Source organism: Schistocerca americana, chromosome X, assembly GCF_021461395.2.
Source record: "Schistocerca americana isolate TAMUIC-IGC-003095 chromosome X, iqSchAmer2.1, whole genome shotgun sequence".
Classification (NCBI taxonomy): Eukaryota; Metazoa; Arthropoda; class Insecta; order Orthoptera; family Acrididae; genus Schistocerca; species Schistocerca americana.
In genome coordinates this window covers 219,571,529-219,594,617 of record NC_060130.1, presented here as the reverse complement: position 1 = coordinate 219,594,617, position 23,089 = coordinate 219,571,529, and the positions used below count along the sequence as shown (strand labels likewise).

The following is a 23,089-nucleotide window of genomic DNA, read 5'->3' as shown; positions in this document are numbered from 1 at the left end:
CCAGATTTGTGAAGTTCTCGCAGCTTACTATCGATGACGGCTCCACATGTTGGCTGCCCGTGTAAAATTTTACCAATGTCGCAAGAAGGCTGGCCAATCCTATCACCAGCAGGCAGTGGAACTGCAAGGTATCAGCCACAAATGTCACTTCAGCACACGAGTCTTCAAAGACTCCTACTGTCATTGATCTAGTATTCAAATATGAAGTCTCTATGGCAGCTGTCAAGCGTTTGGAATCCTGGGCGGCCCTCCACGACCACGATGCCTCAGAGCCCGTCGCATCACTGGCGGAGATCGGAGACGTTGCCGCCGTCCGTTCTGATGACAGTCTCAGGCATCGACAGGGCAGTCACCCTGTCCAGGAATTTGCACCCTCTGAAGGCTCTGTGGGTCCAGCGCAGACTGTCAGTGCACGGAGGCCCCCGCACCCTCACCAGCACCGCCAGCCCCTCCAGCTGCCATCCTGCCCGGGATGCTTTAAGAACCATGCACAGGAAGACTGCCCTGACAGGTGGGCAAATTGTGCAGTGTGTACCCATAACGGACATGTCAGCTTGGTCTGCCGATCTTGGCAGCCTCCTCCTCTAATGGCCAATGACCGTTGGGGGGCCTATACCCATGGATGTCAACCACGTGCAGTCTTTGGGATCTTCCAAGCTGATGATCGACGTTCAGGTCGATGGTCAACCACTGCAGATGCAGGTGGGTACTGGAGAAGAGGTCTCACTGACCAACTATTCCTCTTATGCGAAGATTGAAGGCCCTTCCTGTACCGCACCATTCCTTCCAATCCTGGCCAGCTGCTTCTCTCCCATGGGCACGCATCCATGTGGATTTTGCAGAACCTTCCTTGGCGCTCCCACAGAGAATACCATCATGGCCCTGTCAAAAATATTTTCCACTGAAGGCCTTCCCATTACTTTGGTATCAGACAACGACCCACAATTTCACAGTCAAGAGTTCACCAAATTGTCACAATAATGGTATCCACCACGTCTTTGCCTCTCCATTGGATTGGGGATGGAAAGGAGGGGTAGAGTGCCTTGTTTGCACTTTTAAAATTTAGATGAAGAAGTACATGGATGCCCGTTCCCCTGAAGAAGCTCTTACGTTACTTCTGAGTACCTACAGGGCCATGCCGGTGGGTGACAAAGAGTCCAGCCGAACTGCTCCATGGTCGCCAGCCTCGGACCCTACTCCATCTCCTCCTGCCGCAGGCCAGACCTCGTGCCCTGCTCGGCACTTCCTGCTGTTCATCTGGCTCCAATGTGTGGGCTCGCAGTTTCGGCCCCCGGCCCAGCTGGCTTCCGGGGGTCATTATGCGGCCCCGGGGTCGACAACTGTTCGACGTACGCCTGGACAACAGGGTGGTGTTGCGTCACCGCAACCAACTGGGTCCTTGTTCACTCGAGCAGCCACAGCCCCAAACGCAGTCTCTCTGCTCTCTCTCTCTCTCTGCTCTCTCTCTCTCTCTCTCTCTCTCTCTCTCTCTCTCTCTCTCTCTCTCCCCCCCTCTCTCTCTCTCCCATCGCTGGTCCCTACGCCAGTTGCTAGTCCCACGCCGCTGCATACTCTGGACCCGGGACAGCTCCAGGACATTCCCCGGAACCCATTTCCCAGTCCCTCTTTGGCGCCGCCTCATTTGGACAATGCAGACGTCCCCATGCCGCTTGCCCAGCCTGACGTCACCTCGCAGCTGCAGCCACAGCATTCCACGTGCAGCATTCCAGCCACCTAGTGTGGAAAGCAGCACCCTACTCACTGGTGGCCGGGTTCCACCGCCTCCTTCGGGAGGACTTATCTGTAGATCAGCCTGCGGCACCAGGCTATATTGGTACTCTCTGCCCCGCAGTCACCCATGCTGCACCAGCTTTTCCAAGGGGGGAGGGGTGCTATACCAGAGCCAAGGTAGCCACTGAGGGCCGGCAACCCATATAATACCACAGAGGATAAGGTTGTCCATGACAAAGGCGTACCCAATAGCACCATGATAAACACCGGCAATTTACATACAAGATAATGGAAACAAACATTCTGACCACTACTTCCTGCAGGGGGAGGTCGGGCCATGGCCTGCGGGAAGTATCACTACGCCGAAACCTGATTGGCTGGAGACAGCTATTTAGGGGCTGGAACCAGGCCCGAAGTTTAGTTCACGCCAGATGCCGACCTCGTTTACTGCAACCATTGAAGATTATGTCTTTGTCTCGGAATTTGACTGTTACTGAGTGCACCCCACGTGCCAACAATGGTTGCAGACCAGGTGGCCATCCATCCAAGTGCTAGCCCAGCCCGACAGCACTTAACTTTGGTGATCTGACAGGAACTGGTGTTACCACTGTGGCAAGATTAATTGTAGTTTTAGCAAACTCAAAAATAGAGCTTCTTTACAATAAATGAAGTAATATACAGGGTGTAAATGGTATAAGCTGCCAAAATTATATAGATGGTAGATCTCTGAGGGCTTGACAAAAATGTCTAATGAAATATCATTGTATCAAGTGCCTATTTTTGTATTCCTAAAAGATCGATATTTGTGGTATTAATAGTAGACGCAATCTTGTTTACATCATAAATTGACAACACTCGACCATTGTGTGTTACCAACATCGACGAGGTGGTCAGAGAAAGTAACACGCAAACCAGATCAATATAAACAATGGGTGTGTACAATGATGCAGTGCAGTAGTCAGGTGCTACTGAAAAAAATAATGTAAACAGTCATTAGGTAGTCAAGACCATATAATTCATTTTACTAAACAATTAATTAAGTACAACAAGATGTGAGTCCCTTAGTACAAAATCAACAAATTACCTCATAATTCATTGTGAATTAATTACAATGAACTGATTCCTCTTTTTACAACAATAGCATAACAAAAATTAATTTCAGATTATTTTCCTTTTGTACAACAGTACTGTACTGAAAATGAAACCCACATTACTTTGTTCCCTCTTACATCAATACTACAATAAGGGTTCAAAATGCCACCACTACAGAGAACCCAATTTCAATGCACTTGCTCACAAATATGCACATTTGCCTCTATGGTACTGGCAGCATTGAAAATCCTGTGTGTTAGTTTGCCCACACTATTTCCTTGCTGAGTATAAACGCATTCCTTCATATGGCCCCAGTTTGCCCACATTATTTCCTTGCTGAGCATAAATACATTCCTTCATATGGCCCCAAAAATAAAAATCCAACAGATTTAAATTAGGAATGCCGGCCATCAACATGGACCAAAAAGTCCTGGCCATTATTCTGGAAATCATCTATTCAAAAATCTTCATATTCTTGTGACCAATATGGGCTGAAGTAACTACATGTTATAGCTGATGGCTAACAGAATATCTTCTAATAAAGTTGGTAGCAATTTTTTCACCAGAAAGGTTCATTAATTGTTACCAGGCTTCACACTGGTAAAACATAAGACCAAATAATGTAATCATTGGCTACACATGCTGAAAATGTGTTGTTACTACTTAGCATGGATTGTATACACTGCACATGTGGATTTTATTGAAATTAGTTATTACACTGTGAGTTAAATATGCTTTGTCTGTGACTATTTTACCAAATAATGCTGAGCACTTTTTAGCAAAAACCATTCTGAGAATTTTTGTCATTGAGAGAAATCTTTTTCTTCAAATGTTTGTACCCATTTAATGCAGTAAGGTCACAGACACTCCTCCTCAAGTGAAAACTGGGTGTAGCACAATATGTTAACTACAATACCTGCTACAGTAATTAAATCACAAATGCTGTTTTACAATAAATTATATTATGCACAGGAGAACAGTAACTTCTGAAAATTCTCACAAATGCACATTTATTTGCACTGGTATACTATGAAATGTGGGGTGATCTATTCTTTGGCAGTAACTTCAAATCACAAACACTGATTTGTTACAAAATACATTATCCAAAACACTCATACCATTGTCTGTACCCAAAGAGGTACAATTAACACAACAGGAATGCTACACTAGATTGCACAGTATGCTATGCATAATAATTACATTCGGCACATTTGATGCCCAGGCTTGCCTTGAAAGCCAATATGTACATGTACAAGACATGTTCACTTTAGAGAAAGTGTACAAAGTGACCATCTCAAATTTGCAAAAACTCCATTACTCCCTCGATCATACTTTGCTTGACCCTACGCAACACACCTGCATCCACCACTGCCGAAGTGGCATCCACGCAAGCTATTATGTGAGCTATTATGTCATGTATATCCACAAGTGGAGCACTATAAATTTGTTCCTTTCCCACAAATAAAAGTCTAGTGGATTAAGATCCACATGATTAGCAACATTTATTCAGGGTGACTCCAACTACACATTGAAAAAAATAAACTGAAAGCAGCTGCCAAAACATCAGAGAAAATACATCTGATCTGCTCTTAGTAGGCACACGTAGTATATACACTTATGAGCCAAAACATAATGACCACCAGCTTAATAGTTTTCCTGTCCATCTCAGAACAAATTATGTCACTGAATCTGTGTATCAGGGATGTGACAGTCTGTTGACAGCTTTGTAAAGGCATGTGGCTTAGATGTCTATGCACAGGTCATGTAATTCATGTAAATAATGGACTGCTGATTTGTGTATACAGTGATGGTGCCCGATAGTGACCTAGACAGGTTCCATAGGTTTTACATCAGGCGAATTTGGTCACCGAGATGTCCACATGAGTTCACTATAATGCTCCTCAAACCACGGTAGCCTGGTTATGGCTCCAAAATGCAGACAAAAGCAGGTCATTCACAGCTGTCAGTATATCTCTGATTACTACCACAGGTCCCATGCAATCACAGGAGAATGTCTCCCATTCACCTCAACGACGGCATTTACGGAGATGACCACTGACCTAGTGTAACAGAGCAGACAAGCCTCTGCACCCCATATTCTGTTAAGGGTTGGTTGGAGAAGGGACCAAACTACACGGTCATCAGTCTCTCTGACCTGTGATTAACTAAAACCAATAAAATCCCACATTAAAAGAGGGAACTACAATATCCATAAAATGATAAACTATTGGCAGAGAAGGAAGGAAAAGGACAGAAGAAGAGGTGTGGGAAAGAAAGTGACAAATGACAGGGGCAGGAAGGAAGAAGCACAGGAGACAAGAGAGATGCTCAAGACTAACAGACCCCATAAGGAAAGGAGTGGGAAAGCAGAGGGCCGGGGTGAACCACCATGCCCAGTTTGCAGCCAATCCAGTCGGGAAGAAGGGGGAGAGCAAGAGGGCCTGCCATCCCCTACACTCACCGATAAGGTGGAAGGTCCCTCCCTTAAATAAAGCGATAAAAAGCCCCATCATGAATAAAATGTAAAACGAGATCCGCTGTTCGCACACTGTCTGCCAACGCTAGGGGTAGTGAGCCTGGAAAGCTGAAAGTCCATCGCAGGGTGGCTAACTTGGGGCAGTCCAATAAGATATGAGCCACAGTCAACATCGATCCACAATGACAGAGAGGGGTTCCTCACCCTGTAATGAACTGAGGAGACCATAGAATTGGTGGCAAAGAGCCATCAGAGGCACAGAATCCTTTGAATCGATTGAGATTAAGACAGAGCTGTGGCCAAGAGATACACCAAGGAGGGGTATATGCGTGAACAGGGAAGAGAGGCAGTAAAGGGAATTTCTGAAGTTCAGAAACAAGCGACTGAATGCGGACAGCCATGGTAAGCCCACATCGTGGCCACCGCTGCGGCAGAGTGATCTCCATATCAGGATAAAGGAGAACATAATTAAGGTGCTTTGGGGTGCAGCAAACGTGGAGCACATAAGATATCAGCTGTTGTTGGTGCAAAACTCACAGTGGTGGAATCCCTGCCTCTGCGAGAATGCTAAGTACGGGGCTGGTCCAGAAGGCACTAGTCACAAGTTGGACCCCACAGTGGTGGATGGGGTCTAGGACCTGCAGCGCTGAGGGCAACACAGAACCATAGAGAGGACTTTCATAGTCTAAATGAGACTGGACCATTGCTTTATACAATAGCAGGAGAACAGAGCGGTCTGCACCCCAGGTGGTATTGCACAGACAGCTAAGAACACTGAGATGGAACCAGCACATCCTCTTCAGCTGGTGAGGATTAGGGAGCCATGTCAACCGGGCATTAAAGACCAGACCCGAGAAGTGATCGGTGCCCACCACCTTGAGGGGCTGGCCATCAAGGAACAGTTCCAAATAGGAATGGACTGTAGGGCGAAGGCAGAAATAAATGACACGTCTTGGCCGCCGAAAACTGAAAGCCATGGGAGAGAGCCCATGAGTGTGCCTGGCAGATTGCCCCCTGTAGACGGTGTTCTGCAGCGACCATTACAGAAGAAGTGAGGTAGATACAAAAATCGTCAGCATACAAAAAGGGGGACACTGTTAGCCCAACAGCTGTCACCAGACCATTAATGGCTATGAGAAAGTGAGGGACACTCAGCATGGAACCCTGTGGAACCCCATTTTCTTGCCGATGGGGAGCAGCCAATTTGGACCCAAAAAGAGTGACAAGAAAGGAAGTTACAGATGAAAATGGGCAGAGCACCACAAAGGCCTCATTTGTGAAGGGTGGTGAGGATGTGGTGGCACCAAGTGATGTCATAGGCTTTATGCATTGCAAGGAGGTGTTGCCAATGGGCAAAAGTGGACGGGATAGCAGACTCCAGATGCACCAAGTTATCCGCCATAGAGCAGCCACAGTGAAAACCACTTTGAGTCAATGACAAAAGGTTGCGGGATTCGAGGACCCAAAACAGCCGCCGACTCACCGTGCGTTCAAGGAGCTTGGTAGGGGTAATTGGGCGGTAGCTATCCAACTGCAGAAGCGGCTTCCCAGGCTTCAACACCGGAACAACAATGCTTTCCTGCCACTGGGTAGGAAAGACTCCCTCACTCCACAGACGGTTGAAGAGGGTCAGTATACAATGGTGGCCAGCCACTGGTAAGTGCTGGAGCATTTGGTTATGATCCAGTCCAGGAGCCATGTCAGGACAAAGGGCGAGGGGCGAGGGTGCTGGCAAATTCCAATTTGCTGAATGGGGCATTATATGGTTCTGAGCAGCAAGAAACAAAAGACAAAGGCAATTGTTCTGACCGCGCTTTCAGGAGAAGGAATGTGGGCGGATACTGAGCTGATGCCGAAGCTTGAGCAAAGTGTTGAGCGAAATTTTCTGCTACTAAGTCCAGATTGGTATGGAAAACACCATGGACAGAAATTCCTGCAACCCCGGTGGGAGGACAGTGGCCAAATTTGTCCAGACTTGTGAAGTGGGGTTGTGGGGTCCTATGGCAGCTACATATCGTTCCCAGCAAATTCATTTCTGAAATTTGATTAGGTAGTGGGCCCGGGCATGGAGTCGTTTAAAGACCAGAAGAAGAGCAGTAGAAGGTTGCTGCTTGAAGTGTTGAAGAGCATGGCGGCAGTCTTATGGCTGCAGCAATTTCTGGAGTCCACCAAGGGACCATCTTCCGGTGTGGGGAGCCTGAGGAAGGAGGGATTGCTGAAACAGCTACTGAAAGGATGGCAGCATTCAAAGACTGAGTAGATTCATCAACACTGTCGTGTGGCAATAAAGGGGGGATGGGAGCAGAGGAGAAGGCACCCCAATAAGCCTTATCTATGGCCCATCTGGGAGGGTGATGGAGCAAGAGATACTGAAGGAAGGTCAAAACAATCGGATAATGGTCACTGTCACATAAGTCATCGTGGACTCCCCACTGAATGGAGGGAAGAAGGCCGGGACTGCAGATGGAGAGGTCAGTGGTAGAGAAAGTCCCGTGCACCACACTAAAGTGTGTGGGAGTGCCTGTGTTTAGTAAACAGAGGTCAAGCCCTGCCAGAACAGCTTCAACTGTGCTGCCCAGAGCAGTAGTCGTATGACTACCACAAAGAGGGTTGTGGGGATTAAAGTCTCCTAATAGTAGGAAGGGAGAAGGGAGTTGTTGCAGAAGGGTGGTGATGGCATGAGATGTGGGAAGCCTGTCAGGTGGGAGATAAAGATTACAGATTGTGATTAGAGTGGCCAGATGGACTCTGACATCAATGGCTTCCAGAGTGGTATGGAGAGGAACCCATTTACCAACAATGTCCTTGCAGACCAAGATGCGAAGACCACCAGAAGCCCGTATAGGGCCAATTCAGTTCTGACAGAAAGTGTGGAACCCATGAAGGGCAGGTGAGTAAGAATTGACAAGATGGGTCTCCTGGAGTGCAATACAAGTGGCAGAGTAGAAGGAAAGAAGGGGCTGCAACTCTGGAAGGTGACGCAAATACCCATTACAATTCCACTGGAGGTTTCTCAAGCCGGAGTCCAAAAGGGGAAGCAAATGGACCGGAGTTGGTCATGCCACCAAGTCACCATGCATCACTGATAAGAATGGGGTAATATCCATGTAGGTGGTGTCAGACGCTGTTGGTTCATTAACTGCAGGAGGGGAAGGCTGCACCTCAGGGGGTACCGGAGAGGCCTTGCCCTTGTTTTTCTGTTTCGTCTGCTCCACTTGGGAAGGAAGAGATTGGCAGACTTCAGCAATGGCGGGCACAGAAATACACCAGGAAATCTTGGTGCCCACCGGCCACGGATCGTGCTGCCGATGGGGTGCCGGGAAGAGGACTCCCGGGAGGGAGCTCCAGGACCTGTGGCTGCCGAAGGAGGGGAGCACTTCTACGGTGGGGGGGGGGGGGGGGGGGGGGAGAGGGGGGAGCAGCACCCAAAGGGGTGGGTATGGGTACTGACGGGGAGGGGGGGATGGGAGAGGGGGGAGGAGGCTGAAGGCATGGGGCAAATGGGGTGATGGGGTGCGGCTGGGAAGAGGAGAGGGTAGGAGGTGGAATGGACATAGCAGAAGCAAAAGTAGAGGACACAGACATGGGATGGAGCCCATCATAGTTTTGACAAGCCTCAGTGTAGGTGAGCCAATCTAAGGTTTTGTACACTTGAATCCTTCTTTCTTTCACAAACACTGGGCATACAGGTGAGCGTGGAGAATGCTGTCCATGACAACACACATTGGTGGGGGAGCACAGGCACTCCCCTCATGGAGGGGGCGCCTCGTTGCACACTGAGGATAAAACGAAACCCTCACCACTCAAGGTTAGCATGGAGCTCCTTGTCCATTTGGAGAAGAAGATCTCAGTGGAAAATAATGCCCTGTACTGAGTTCAGATATTGGTGGGGTGTGACAGAGATCTTTATGAGCAAAGCACTGGACCACATTTTACTCATCGATTCCACTTCACTACACCATATCTTCAAACATCTCAATGATAAACAAGGGCTTGGTCATGGCAAAACTTCCGCCATCCATCCTGGTACAAACCAGGTACCGAGGGAAAGGTTTCAACCCATGAGGGCGAGCTTGACCCTCCTCCCAGGGGGTGGCCAGGGAGGGGAAGGCCGAAGGATCAGGAGGAGGAGTGTCCCGTCTCCTACCACTCCTAGAGACTGCCATAGAATGCCCAGGATGGTGAAGCTTTTGTCACTTTATGTGCAAGGCGTCTGCCCTAGTACCACCGACTCAGATCAGGGGCTCGCCCCGTGGGTGTCACCCAGCCACAACAAGGGCCGTCTGGCACAGCGGCCATTGCCAAGAGTTCTGGTGCCCCAAAGTGATGAGCATCGATTCCTGGGCATACACGAGGCATGAATAGCTCAGGTACTAGAAGTGTGATCCCTGTAGTTTCAGGGGGCTCAGCCAAGTGGGTACTTAACAGCTCCACCACACGGACTGGCTACCATCCTGGTGACCTAACAGGAGAGAGGGGGGGGGGGGGGGGTAGGGTGCGAAGGGAAAAGGAGGGGGGGGGCAGGGTGCAAAGGGAAAAGGGGGGGGAGGGGGAGAGGAACCTCCACCATGGAAGCTAGGTTGGGAGTTCATCCCCAAATGGCTCACACTGAATGGAAAGTTTTGGGAATGGAGGTCAAACCCTAAGGGGACCAAACACGCCAAAAAGGAGATGGAAAAAGGGGACCAAACATGCCAAAAAGGAGATGGGAACAGCAAACTAAACAATAGCACAGAACAAAACAAATCCAGGAGGATAGCCAGGCAGACATAAAGAAGTCCACTAAGAGGGAAAAGAGGGGGCAGGGACAAAGGAATAAGGATAGGGAGCGAGAGGAACAGGGATGGTAATGCAGCCAGGAAAGGAAAGGGGACTGCAACAGCTCAGGGCCCAGTGCGCGCCACACACATACCCACAAAAGGACTGTGGGCCCCCTGGGGGGGGGGGGGGGTCTATTAAGAGTCATAGACATTCAAACATTTAGCACCTAATGGTAGTGTCACTGTCCTCTTTCCACAGATACTCACAAGAATAGCACACCAACATTTGACCAGCTTCGTCATTTCCGAGATACTTGTTCACAAGCTCTGTGTAATAATAATCTGCCCTTTGTTATTTTCACTTACATCAATGGACTTTCCCATTTACAGCCCATATCTTTGCTTGGGCGATCCCCATCGATGTCTGCTCTGCTTATCTAGTTATGTTACTACATCACATGCTTGCAATGCCACAAGGCTGCATCCAATGTCGCTGTGGGCAGTGGTCATAATATTTTGGCTAATCAGTGTTCATCAGATGTAATATAAGTTAAATACAAATTATCATGTTAAATCTTGCCTAGTTGTCCATCGTAGGATGTCTAGGAAACCTGCTTTCTCAGATCAGTAGACAAACAATTCAAACAAATCACATTAATGAGTTTCATTATGAAAAATAAATGACAATACTTGACTTTGATAATTACATAGATGTGTTGTAAGCAAAGGGCAGACAGACAAAATAAACAAGCTTCTTCATATAAACAAACCAAAGACAAATGAAGTAATACAGTTGACAGTTCTATTTAGGTCACTATTCTTAAAGCTTCTTTTCAACTGGGCCACCAACAGTCAAGTGTGGCACTTATGTCCTCTTCGCATAGAGGCTGCTGCTGTTGTGTTGTTTTCCTGGAGAGGGGTCGGTCAGTGTGCAATTGGCTGATGTCTTCGCATAGCCCTCTCTGCTCTGTCATTCCTGACAGGCGTGCTGGTGCATAACTTTATGCCATAACATATCATGTGGAAAAAAACATGGCTCAAAGACAATTTCATAAAATTTCAAAATCATACTGAAAGATGGCAGTGATGATCCTTGAAAACACAAATAATTAGCAAACTATTCCCCAAACCACACGTCCGCTGCAGTGGCGCTACAGAATACAAATCTAGGCAGGCACAATACAGAGCATAATAGAGCAAAGCAGACTCGAACTCACTCTGGGGTGCCACACCAGCAGCATCCGAGTCCTGCATGGGACGTGGCAGCTCGATGTCCTCCACCACAGACATGGGCTGCCCCACTGGCTTGACTGAGATGCTCCCCCTGGTCTCCGAGGGCTGGGTGCTACCTTCCGGCTCCCACTGCAGCAGGAATGGCGTCTCCGTGCTTGATGTGCCAACACGCAGCACATTCATGTGCAGGTCAATGCAGCACTGTGGGGTGGAAGACTCAGTTAGTGACAGTACCCACACTGTATGCCCAGTATTCTTATTTTTAAATATTTATTTAGAAATAGGAGGGCTTGTTGTGGAAAGGAGGCAGTTTCATCGAGTGGAAGTTTCAAGCTGCCTTTACTACTTTGCGGGGGGAGCGTTTGGGGGAGGGGGGGGGGGGGGTGCATCTCTTTCATTATATGTTGCTTCAGTTGTCAGTTCTTTTGTTACTTGAGAGATGGGGTCTCACTGTCTTACTAATTTGTTACCAGATTCAGAATTTCTTCTGAATATTCAAGGTGGATGCTAAACAATTTTATGCTTTCAAAAATTCATACAAATGAAAGGTGCAACTAACTAGCTTCAAATGCTAACTTGTTAATACGGTATCTCTAGAAAGTTCTTTTTCCCCCACATGGGCGCAGTTTTTGTGTCGTGGGCTCCCATTGTGAGTGTGCGCTTGTGTATAAAACGGCAACTACAATGTAAAAAAAGGAGCTGGTGTGTCCTCTAGTTAGTAAAAATGGAGTAATTAACTGGCATTCAGTGACTATTTCACACATGGTTTCACTGATAGCCATACAGCCTAGTACAAACAGTTTGAAAAGAAGGGCTGTATCTGCAAAGGCAGAAGTCCCAAGTGGACTCTTGTGTCTGAGAAAGATGTCAATCATGGCTGAGCTTTATTCCAGTGAAGTCCACAGAAATTGACTCATTGAGCAGGTCATTAGCTTCAGATCCTCCAAAAAAAAAAAAAAAAAAAAAAAAAAAAAAATTCCAAAATGCCGCATAAATGCACGTGTGTAGAATTACCGACCAGAGTTGGTCCAGCTACTAACTGTGACAGATTACTCTGCACAATCTGACTTCTGCACTGAGATGTAGGCAGAAACAGACAATAATGACTCATTGACGAAGATTTTTTCCTCCCACTCTCCCACCACCCCTATCCCCATGTGACAAGGCAATATTTCACTAACGGTGAAGCCAATCTGCACAAGATTTGCTTTTGGGAAACTGAAAATCCCCATTACGCCATCAAAAACAAATATGATGCACCAAATTTTGAGTGTTCTGCTCAGTGTCAAGGGAGATCTATGGCCTATTCTTTTTCACAGGCCTTGATAAATTTTTTATGTAAAATTATGTACCATATTTTGCAGACTACAAGACACTATGGACTATAAGATGCACCTCAATTTCAAACAATTTTTAGACAAATAATATTTTTACCTTATTTACTATTAGACATTTTACCACATTTATTATTAGCTAGTAAATCCAGACCAACACAAAATTCTTAGTTTATAAAAACAAACTGACCTATAAAATCTCTGAAAATGTCATCTGAACTACTTCCTCCTCCTCCTCCTCCTCCTCCTCCTCTTCATAGTCGATCATTGTCCTCTTCATATATAATATGGTCTTCACTGCCACTGACAGTGTTACTTACGGCACACTTCTTGAAAGATTTAACAATAATGTCTTCTCTCACTCTAGACCATGACTGTTTTATCCACTGAGACATTTGTTTGATTGTAGGTCATTTTAAAGTTGCCTTCGGCATAAATTCATGTTGAATTTTATCCATCATCTATTTGTTCCGTTCCTCTCCTTCATACACTTTAAATGGTTATTTATTGAGACATCAAGCAGTTGTAATTGTGAAGTAATTCCCCCTGGAATAACAACAAGCTGTGTTTCCCTGTCTCAATTTCTCCTTCACAGGCTTTTTACAATGACTACTAAACTGATCTAGCACAAGAAGAGAACTCTTCTTCAATAGAGCACCTTCCCTTCTCTTCCACACTCTGTTAATCCATAATTTCATACATGCCTCATCAATCCAACACTTGCCTCACCAATTCAACCCTTGTCATGTATGTGACGATGGCCACCACCACCAGGCAGTTTTTCAGAAAGTTTTGGCACTATTTTGTGCTTGCAAATGATTACTGGATTAAGTTTAGTACCATCAGCACAACATTAAAGGACAACAGTGTAGTACATTTTTTCATGTCCACTTATTTTTATGGTTACAGTTTTAGCACCTTTCATGGCAACAGTTCTGTTACTCGGTGCATCAAATGTCATAGGGATTTCACCCATATTAGCTATTTGGTTTCTTTTGATGTAGAGTACTAAAGTGATTGAAAGGTAATATTTTCTCTTCATACTCATGTGGCACTTTCTGGGATATTTTGGTTTTGGTTCATATGGTAAGTCCACGATGCTTCACAGACCTGTAGCACCAACCAACTGCACACTTGAAGTCTGTTAAGTTCCACTGCAGTGCTAGATTACGAGCAGGTATTTGAATCATTTTTGTATTAAGGCCAATGCCATTTTTATGGCGTCCCTGAATCAATTTCCATATGTCATCATCTAGTTTTGGCCATTTTGCATTCAGTCCTCTATTTACACATTTTGTCCTCATTCTTTTTAGTTCTTCTTTACCAGCCCACCAGTCAAAAATGGTTTTTACTACTGGTGGAGGGCCAAAATGCCACTCAGCTGCTCTATTACCATGTTCTGCATATGCTATTACTTTCACTTTATAGGCCACATCATATATTCTCTTACAGAACAAAACTAGCTACTGACAAAGATACTGTATTGTTACTGATAACACAAATCACTTCCACTCCAAATTCACTGGTACCATAGACTGCAGTGATGCATCATAGGCTAGAGAGTGTTCTGGGTTTATGATGGTGGGATGGGTAGCAGACAGTGCAAGCAAGGTTGTGAATCCTCACAATTCATGTTCATCAAATCTGCGCACAGCTGCTAGCTGTTGAATCCGGTGTTGCAGATAGACAGAGGTTTCTCGCGGCATCATATGCATGGCCATTTTTAAGACTGGTGGGAATTTTACATCAGACACTGGATATTTTTATGTTAATTTCAAGTATAAGACACACCTGAATTTTGAAGGCAATTTTTTGAACAAAAAAAGTGCTTCTTATAGTCCATAACATATGGCATGCGTCATTAAAATAAAATTCAAGATTTATTTTTAAACTATATTTTGCTAATAAAAGTATTTAAAATTTTTGTTTCTATTTTTCAAAAATACTTATTCTCCAGAAATTACATAAAGCTCATGAGCTACATGTATATGTTGCATACATAATGGCTTAACGATGATCTTACTATTCCTAAATTTATTTTTTACTGAGGATGCTGTTTTTAGTTTATAGTCCACCTTCACTAACATTGTTAATGCAACATTTCTCAGCATGTATAGAGAGTAATTACAAATATTTTAGACGAATCATTAAGGATATTAAATCCCCTGAAACACTGGTTATTATGCATTGTGCAGAGGGCCAGTTTAGAGCTCAAGCAATGCAAGCCACCACCTGGGATACCAAGCTGTGGAGTGCCAGGGGTGCCACAACTGTAAGATTTCTATACGGGATGCATCACTATTAGTAGCAGCCACTAGGGTGCCAAGCTGATAACTGTATCCTAGTGCCTATTCCATTGGTTGTGATAGCTGACACGGGTGAAACTGTGTGAGGAAATGTGGAGGGGGGCACCAAATGGTAAATCACTCGTGTGGAAAAATGTTCTCAAACTGGCACCATTTGTGCACAAAACTCCACTAAAAAAAGTTATTAAGATGATACCACTGACATATCTGACTTTTTTGTGATTACTTGAAATTTATGCAGGTTTTCGCAGCCTCTTATCTCAGTAACTGTTCTGAATTTTCCAACATGTCATGCATGAAATTTGCAGAAAATTTAAAGCGAGTTACTGAGGAAAATCTGAAAAAACTGCCATTTCTTAGTGAGGTTTTCAAGATGGCCAATAATACACATCAGGCAGAAAACTAAAACAAGAGGGGTAATAAATACAACATATCTTAAAATCAAAGTTACTCCACCTTTTGAAACCCAAATTTCTATCTCTACTGGGTCATTACATGAAACAAAGTAACTGTCCCATGCCTGCCAGAATTGAGTCCAAATATGTATCGACATTTGCCATGTAACTCTTAAGGGCACATATTGAGTCCATGTAATCCATAAAAAAAAACTTCTAAATCTACTGAAGCAAAACAAAACTTCCAAATCTACTGAAGCAAAACAAAACTTCCAAATCTACTGAAGCAAAACAAAACTTCCAAATCTACTGAAGCAAAACAAAACTTCCAAATCTACTGAAGCAAAACAAAACTTCCAAATCTACTGAAGCAAAACAAAACTTCCAAATCTACTGAAGCAAAACAAAACTTCCAAATCTACTGAAGCAAAACAAAACTTCCAAATCTACTGAAGCAAAACAAAACTTCCAAATCTACTGAAGCAAAACAAAACTTCCAAATCTACTGAAGCAAAACAAAACTTCCAAATCTACTGAAGCAAAACAAAACTTCCAAATCTACTTAAGCAAAACAAAACTTCCAAATCTACTTAAGCAAAACAAAACTTCCAAATCTACTGAAGCAAAACAAAACTTCCAAATCTACTGAAGCAAAACAAAACTTCCAAATCTACTGAAGGGAAACAAAACTTCCAAATCTACTGAAGGAAAACAAAACTTCCAAATCTACTGAAGGAAAACAAAACTTCCAAATCTACTGAAGGAAAACAAAACTTCCAAATCTACTGAAGGAAAACAAAACTTCCAAATCTACTGAAGGAAAAAAAAACTTCCAAATCTACTGAAGGAAAAAAAAACTTCCAAATCTACTGAAGGAAAACAAAACTTCCAAATCTACTGAAGGAAAACAAAACTTCCAAATCTACTGAAGGAAAACAAAACTTCCAAATCTACTGAAGGAAAACAAAACTTCCAAATCTACTGAAGGAAAACAAAACTTCCAAATCTACTGAAGGAAAACAAAACTTCCAAATCTACTGAAGGAAAACAAAACTTCCAAATCTACTGAAGGAAAACAAAACTTCCAAATCTACTGAAGGAAAACAAAACTTCCAAATCTACTGAAGGAAAACAAAACTTCCAAATCTACTGAAGGAAAAAAAAACTTCCAAATCTACTGAAGGAAAAAAAAACTTCCAAATCTACTGAAGGAAAAAAAAACTTCCAAATCTACTGAAGGAAAAAAAAACTTCCAAATCTACTGAAGGAAAAAAAAACTTCCAAATCTACTGAAGGAAAAAAAAACTTCCAAATCTACTGAAGGAAAAAAAAACTTCCAAATCTACTGAAGGAAAAAAAACTTCCAAATCTACTGAAGGGAAAAAAACTTCCAAATCTACTGAAGAAAAAAAAAACTTCCAAATCTACTGAAGAAAAAAAAACTTCCAAATCTACTGAAAAAAAAACTTCCAAATCTACTGAAAAAAAACTTCCTAATCTACTGAAAAAAAACTTCCAAATCTACTGAAAAAAAAACTTCCAAATCTAGTGAAAAAAAAACTTCCAAATCTAGTGAAAAAAAAACTTCCAAATCTAGTGAAAAAAAAACTTCCAAATCTAGTGAAAAAAAAACTTCCAAATCTAGTGAAAAAAAAACTTCCAAATCTAGTGAAAAAAAAACTTCCAAATCTAGTGAAAAAAAAACTTCCAAATCTAGTGAAAAAAAACTTCCAAATCTAGTGAAAAAAAAACTTCCAAATCTAGTGAAAAAAAAACTTCCAAATCTAGTGAAAAAAAAAACTTCCAAATCTAGTGAAAAAAAACTTCCAAATCTAGTGAAAAAAAAACTTCCAAATCTAGTGAAAAAAAAACTTCCAAATCTAGTGAAAAAAAAACTTCCAAATCTAGTGAAAAAAAAAAAAAAAACTTTCAAATCTACTCAAATAAACTTCCAAATCTACTCAAATAAACCACCAAATCTACTCAAATAAACCTCCAAATCTACTCAAATAAACCTCCAAATCTACTCAAATAAACCTGAAAAAAAAAAAAAAAAACTTTCAAATCTACTCAAATAAACTTCCAAATCTACTCAAATAAACCTCCAAATCTACTCAAATAAACCTCCAAATCTACTCAAATAAACCTCCAAATCTACTCAAATAAACCTCCAAATCTACTCAAATAAACCTCCAAATCTACTCAAATAAACCTCCAAATCTACTCAAATAAACCTCCAAATCTACTCTATTTATAGGATAAGGTTTGAAGCAAACAAGTTGTACTGTTTAGTTGCACAATTTTTCGAAATTGTGAAGTTCTTTTCTATTCATCTCATATAGATTTAAATTCACGCGTGCCCCAGCAGAGTGCAGCAGGATTCTCACTGTTCATGTTGTCTAATAATGGCCTAGTAGACAACATTAGTTGTAGCTTCCAACAGTCAGCAGACGATGCGGTTATCAGTACTGTAACTCGGAAAAAAGCTGCACAAATATACGATCAGATTTCAACAAGCTATCAATGTGGTACAAAAACTGACAACTTGCTTTAAACTTTAAAATACATAAATTTGTGCACTCCATAAAATGTAGGAGAGAGGAATTTGTGACTATTTTCCCTTTGAATACAACTGAATGAGTCAATTTCTACAAATACACGAATGCAACGGTTTGTGGGGATATGAAACAGGATGATAACACAGGCTCAGTCATGAGTAAAATTTGTTGCAGACCTTGGTTCACTGGCAGGATGCTCAAGAATTGCAGAATCCTTGAAAAATATTCTCAGTTCAAATATAACACACTTTCTTCAGACAGAGGCTTACCTACGCAAATCAGCATGGATTTAGAAAGCATCGCTCATGCAAAACTAAGCTTCCCCTCTACTCATTTGATATACAGTGAACTATGGGTGAAGGGTAACAGGCAGATTCCAGTATTTCTAGATTTTTGGAAAGCATTTGACACGATGCCCCATTGCAGGCTGTTAACAAAGGTACAAGCATATGGAGTAAGTTCACAGATATGTGAGTGACTGTAAAACTTCTTAATTAATAGAATCCAGTATGTTGTCCTCAATGGCGAGTGTTCATCAGAGACAAGGGTATCATCAGTACTGCCCCAGAGAAGTGTGATAGGACCACTGTCGTTCTCTATATACATAAATGATTTGGTGGACAGAGTGGGCAACAATATATGGTTGTTTGCATATAATGCTGTGGTGTAGGGTAATGTGTTGAAGTTGAGTGACTGTATGTAGAGAGTAAATGACTTAGACAAAATTTCTAATTGCTGTGATGAATGGCAGCTAGCACTAAATGAGGATAAATGTAAGTTAATGCGGATGGGTAGCAAGAACAAACTTGTAATGTTTGGATACAGTATTAGTGGTGTCCTGCTTGACACAAGTCATTTAAGTATCTGGTTGTAATTTTGCAAAGTTATATAAAATGGAGGGTGCATGTGAGAAATGTGATAGGGAAGGACTTTGGTTTATTGGGAGCATCTTGGAAAAGTGTGATTCACGTTTAAAGTAGATTGCATATAGGACACTGGTGTTACCTATTCTTGAGTATTGCTCTAGTGTTTGGGATCCATACCAGGTCAGTTTGGAGGAAGAAATCTAAGCAATTCATAGGTGGGCTGCTAGATTTGTTACCGATAGGTTTGAACAACACATAACTGTTACAGAGGTGCCATGGGAATTCAAATGGGAATACCTGGAGGGAAGGCTACATCCTTTTTAAGGAACACTACTGAGAAAATTTAGAGAACCAGCATTTGAAGCTGGCTGTTGAATGATTCTATTGCCGTCAACATACATTACACGTAAGGACCAAGAAGATAAGATACAAGAAATTTGGCCTCATTTGGAGGCATATAGGCAGTCGTTCTACCCGCTCTCTATTAGCGAGTGGGGCAGGGGACGAAATGACCAGTAGTGGTACATGTTACCCTCAACCACGCTCTGTACAGTGGCTTGAGGAATATCTATGTCGGTGTAGGTGTAGGTGTAGTTAAACAAAGGAGATACTCATGTGACACACTGCAGTATACAGCTGAACTGTGAGAGACCCATACCAAATAAGACTTCACAGGACATACTGCATGTGTAACACAGATCAGAAATGAGCTCCATGTACTAACTTTACACTTGCCAGAAGGTCTATGACATCATCTCTGAATTCACATTATCCACGGGAACTCAACTCTTGAGTCTCCACCACTGCTCATTTAAATAAAAACTTCTCATGGGAGTCTTTTGTTGGGTACCAGCATGCGAATGTGAGTGAGTACATGTGTTCAGATGAAAATCCAAAGATGACTCGTATTGCCACTAAGTATGCAAGTGTTGAGCATGAGAATTTCTATATACTGATAAAATCATCAGTTTGCTGCAAACATTTTTCTGCTTGTACAAACATATATGTATATATGACAAGGCTACTAAACGGGTATCTTCAATCTGGTGCATCGGTGGGATGATTGCCTCAATGCTCATTGTGATTTTGCCTGATTGGCATACCAATTGTAGACTGCACAGTCTTCAAACAGAAACTTTTGGATTGCCTCTTATAGATGCATATGTCAGTAAGCACCTGTACATTTTAATATTTAACCTGTATTCCAAGAGCATTTCACAATTATGTTGACACATGCACACGTTTGACGGACAACTGAATCTATAACAGTACAAGGTAACAGGACATGACGATACAATGTATTCTCTCAATGGTGATTAATCATTAAAATAGTCTTCAGCAAAAGTTACAGAAGTGAATGGTAAACAACCCAACTCACTGTTAGCCAATAAACTCAGGTTACCATGATCAAAAGAATATTTGAACAGAACACTTCTTGTTAGTATGCACATAACAGTGATTCTGCTTTGTATCCAGTTTTTGTCCGATGGAGCGCATATGTTTTCTTATTGTGGAAGTGGTATAAATAAAAATATAACCAAATTTTTACATTAGATGCAATTTGTTTTTTTGTCTGAAGTGAGTACTACAGCATCAAACTTATTCCAGGCAGCACTACTTCTCTTATAGAGCACATTTGCAATCATATATACTGCGTGACTTAATTTTCTCTTTGCACACTCCATGACCTCACAAAAAACAGCTTTCTTAGAGGCTATCTGATTCCAACAATCCTGCCTGAGCCACTCTGCAACAGCTAGATTGTGCACTGCACTGAGTCATGACTAGCTGTACACTCCTGCACACTTCTAGAAGAGAACTAGTCCATGAGTAGGAAGTGAACGCAGTGCCACTGTTCTCAGATCTGTCATACTCCCAGAACTGTAACAAGAAAAAAAGAAGCCAGAATAGCCCTGACGTGAAAGAGGCTTATCAATTTTTAATGTATGTGACCGTCAATTTTGGAGACAAACACTCTCCACTCATTGCGCCACTAGAAATTCATAGAAATGGTTTCGTCAGTGGAAAAATCAAACCCACTGTCAATGTCCCATGAGTAAAGATGATGAAGACATCACTGAAGACACCATTAAATGAGACATATTCGTGGATAACTGCAATGGATGGCAAAATCATCAATAAAAAAAGAGAGCCAGAGATGCCCAGCAGAGGACAGGCCATTATAAGGTTAATGGCGATAGCAAAGAGGACAACACTCTGGACTGAACCCTGAGGCACACTGTTTTCCTGGATAAAGGTGTCCGAAAAAGCAGAACCCACACGGACCTTGAAAACTTTGTCTTTTAAACATTCCTCATGGAAATGGGGCAGGCAGCCATGGAAGCCCCATGTGCAGATAGTACGGAGGATACCGGTCCTCCAGCATCTGTCGTAGGCTTTCTCCAAATCACATAACACAGCCACAGTCTGGGATTAGAAAATCCTTCATCACGTGGGTGGACAAAGTGATGAGATGGTCAACTGCAGAACGGCATGCTCAAAATTCACACTGTGCAGAGATTAATAAATTGCGAGATTCGAGCCACCATACCAGCCAAGCATGAATCATAAATTCTATCACCTTGCAAAAACAGCTGGTGCGAGAGATGGGATGGTAGCAGGAAGAAAGGTGTTTGTCCTTACCAGGCTTAGGTAAGGGTATGACAGTGGCTTCACACTAGCATCTGGGAAACGTGCACTCTGCCCAAATGAGGCTGTATGTATTAAGCAGGAAGTGCTTGTTCACAAGAGAAACATGCTGAGACATCAGAATATGAAAAGCGTCTGGCCCCTGGGGCAGAGGATCAGAATGAAGTGAGAGTATGATCTAGATTCCTCATAGTAAATGCGGCATTGTAGCACTCACCATTCTGAGAAAAGAAGGATATCACCAGAGCCTCCTCTGCTCATGTTCAATGGAGGAAAGCAGGGTGATAGTGAGAAGAGATGGAAATTTCTGAAAATAGTGGCAAAAGGTGTTGGGAGACAGCAATAGGGTCCACAATGACATATTCTGCTACTGAAACTTCCTGGCAGATTAAAACTGTGTGGGGGCTGAGATTCGAACTCGGGACCTTTGCCTTTTGGGGGGCAAGTGCTCTACCAACTGAGCTACGCAAGCACGACTCATGCCCGGTCCTCACAGCTTCACTTCTGCCAGTACCCCCTCTCCTACTTCTGCTACTGTCAACCAGGAAATTGGTCCCAGAGAGCCATTGGAGGTTGGCCCACAAGACAGAGGAGAGGATGGAATTGTTAAAGGACCTAGTGAATGAAATCCAGCTAGCTTTTTTTGCTGTTGTTGTTGTTGTGGTCTTCAGTCCAGAGACTGGTTTGATGCAGCTCTCCATGCTACTCTATCCTGTGCAAGCTTCTTCATCTCCCAGTACCTACTGCAACCTACATCCTTCTGAATCTGCTTAGTGTATTCATCTCTTGGTCCCCCCCTCTATGATTTTTACCCCCCACGCTACCCTCCAATACTAAATTAATGACCCCTTGATGCCTCAGAATATGCCCTACCAACCGATCCCTTCTTCTAGTCAAGTTGGGCCACAAATTTCTCTTCTCTCCAATTCCATTCAATACCTCCTCATTAGTTATGTGATCTACCCATCTAATCTTCAGCATTCTTCTGTAGCACCACATTTTGAAAGCTTCTATTCTCTTCTTATCTAAACTATTTATTGTCCATGTTTCACTTCCATACATGGCTACACTCCATACAAATACTTTCAGTAATGACTTCCTGACACTTAAATCTATACTCAATATTAACAAATTTCTCTTCTTCAGAAATGCTTTCCTTGTCATTGCCAGTCTACATTTTATATCCTCTCTACTTCAACCATCATCAGTTATTTTGCTACCCAAATAGCAATACTCATTTACTACTGTAAGTGTCTCATTTCTAATCTAATTCCCGCAGCATCATCCGATTTAATTCGACTACATTCCATTATTCTCGTTTTGCTTTTGTTGATGTTCATCTTATATCTTCATTTCAAGACCATGCCCATTCTGTTCAACTGCTCTTCCTAGTCCTTTGCTGTGTCTGACAGAATTACAATGTCATCAGCGAACCTCAAAGTTTTTATTTCTTCTCCATGGGTTTTAATTCCTACTACAAATTTTTCTTTTGTTTCCTTTACTGCTTGCTCAATATACAGTTTGAATAACATTGGGGAGAGGCTACAACCCTGTCTCACTCCCTTCCCAACCACTGCTTCCCTTTCATGTCCCTCTACTCTTATAACTGCCATCTGGTTTCTGTACAAATTGTAAATAACCTTTCACTCCCTGTATTTTACCCCTGTCACCTTCAGAATTTGAAAGAGA

General features: G+C 42.9%; 1 protein-coding gene across 1 annotated transcript in view; it reads right to left on the bottom strand.

Moving 5' to 3' along the window:
* Window positions 1–281: 281 nt before the first annotated feature.
* Window positions 282–23,089, bottom strand: part of LOC124555927 (protein DDI1 homolog 2-like) — an 84,888-nt gene continuing 62,080 nt past the window's right edge. Inside the window, exons 5-6 of the mRNA XM_047129981.1 lie at window positions 11,277–11,493; window positions 282–463 (exon numbers count right to left, since the gene is read on the bottom strand). Coding sequence (XP_046985937.1) covers window positions 282–463; window positions 11,277–11,493 — 399 coding nt within the window. The remainder of the gene's footprint in view (window positions 464–11,276; window positions 11,494–23,089) is intronic.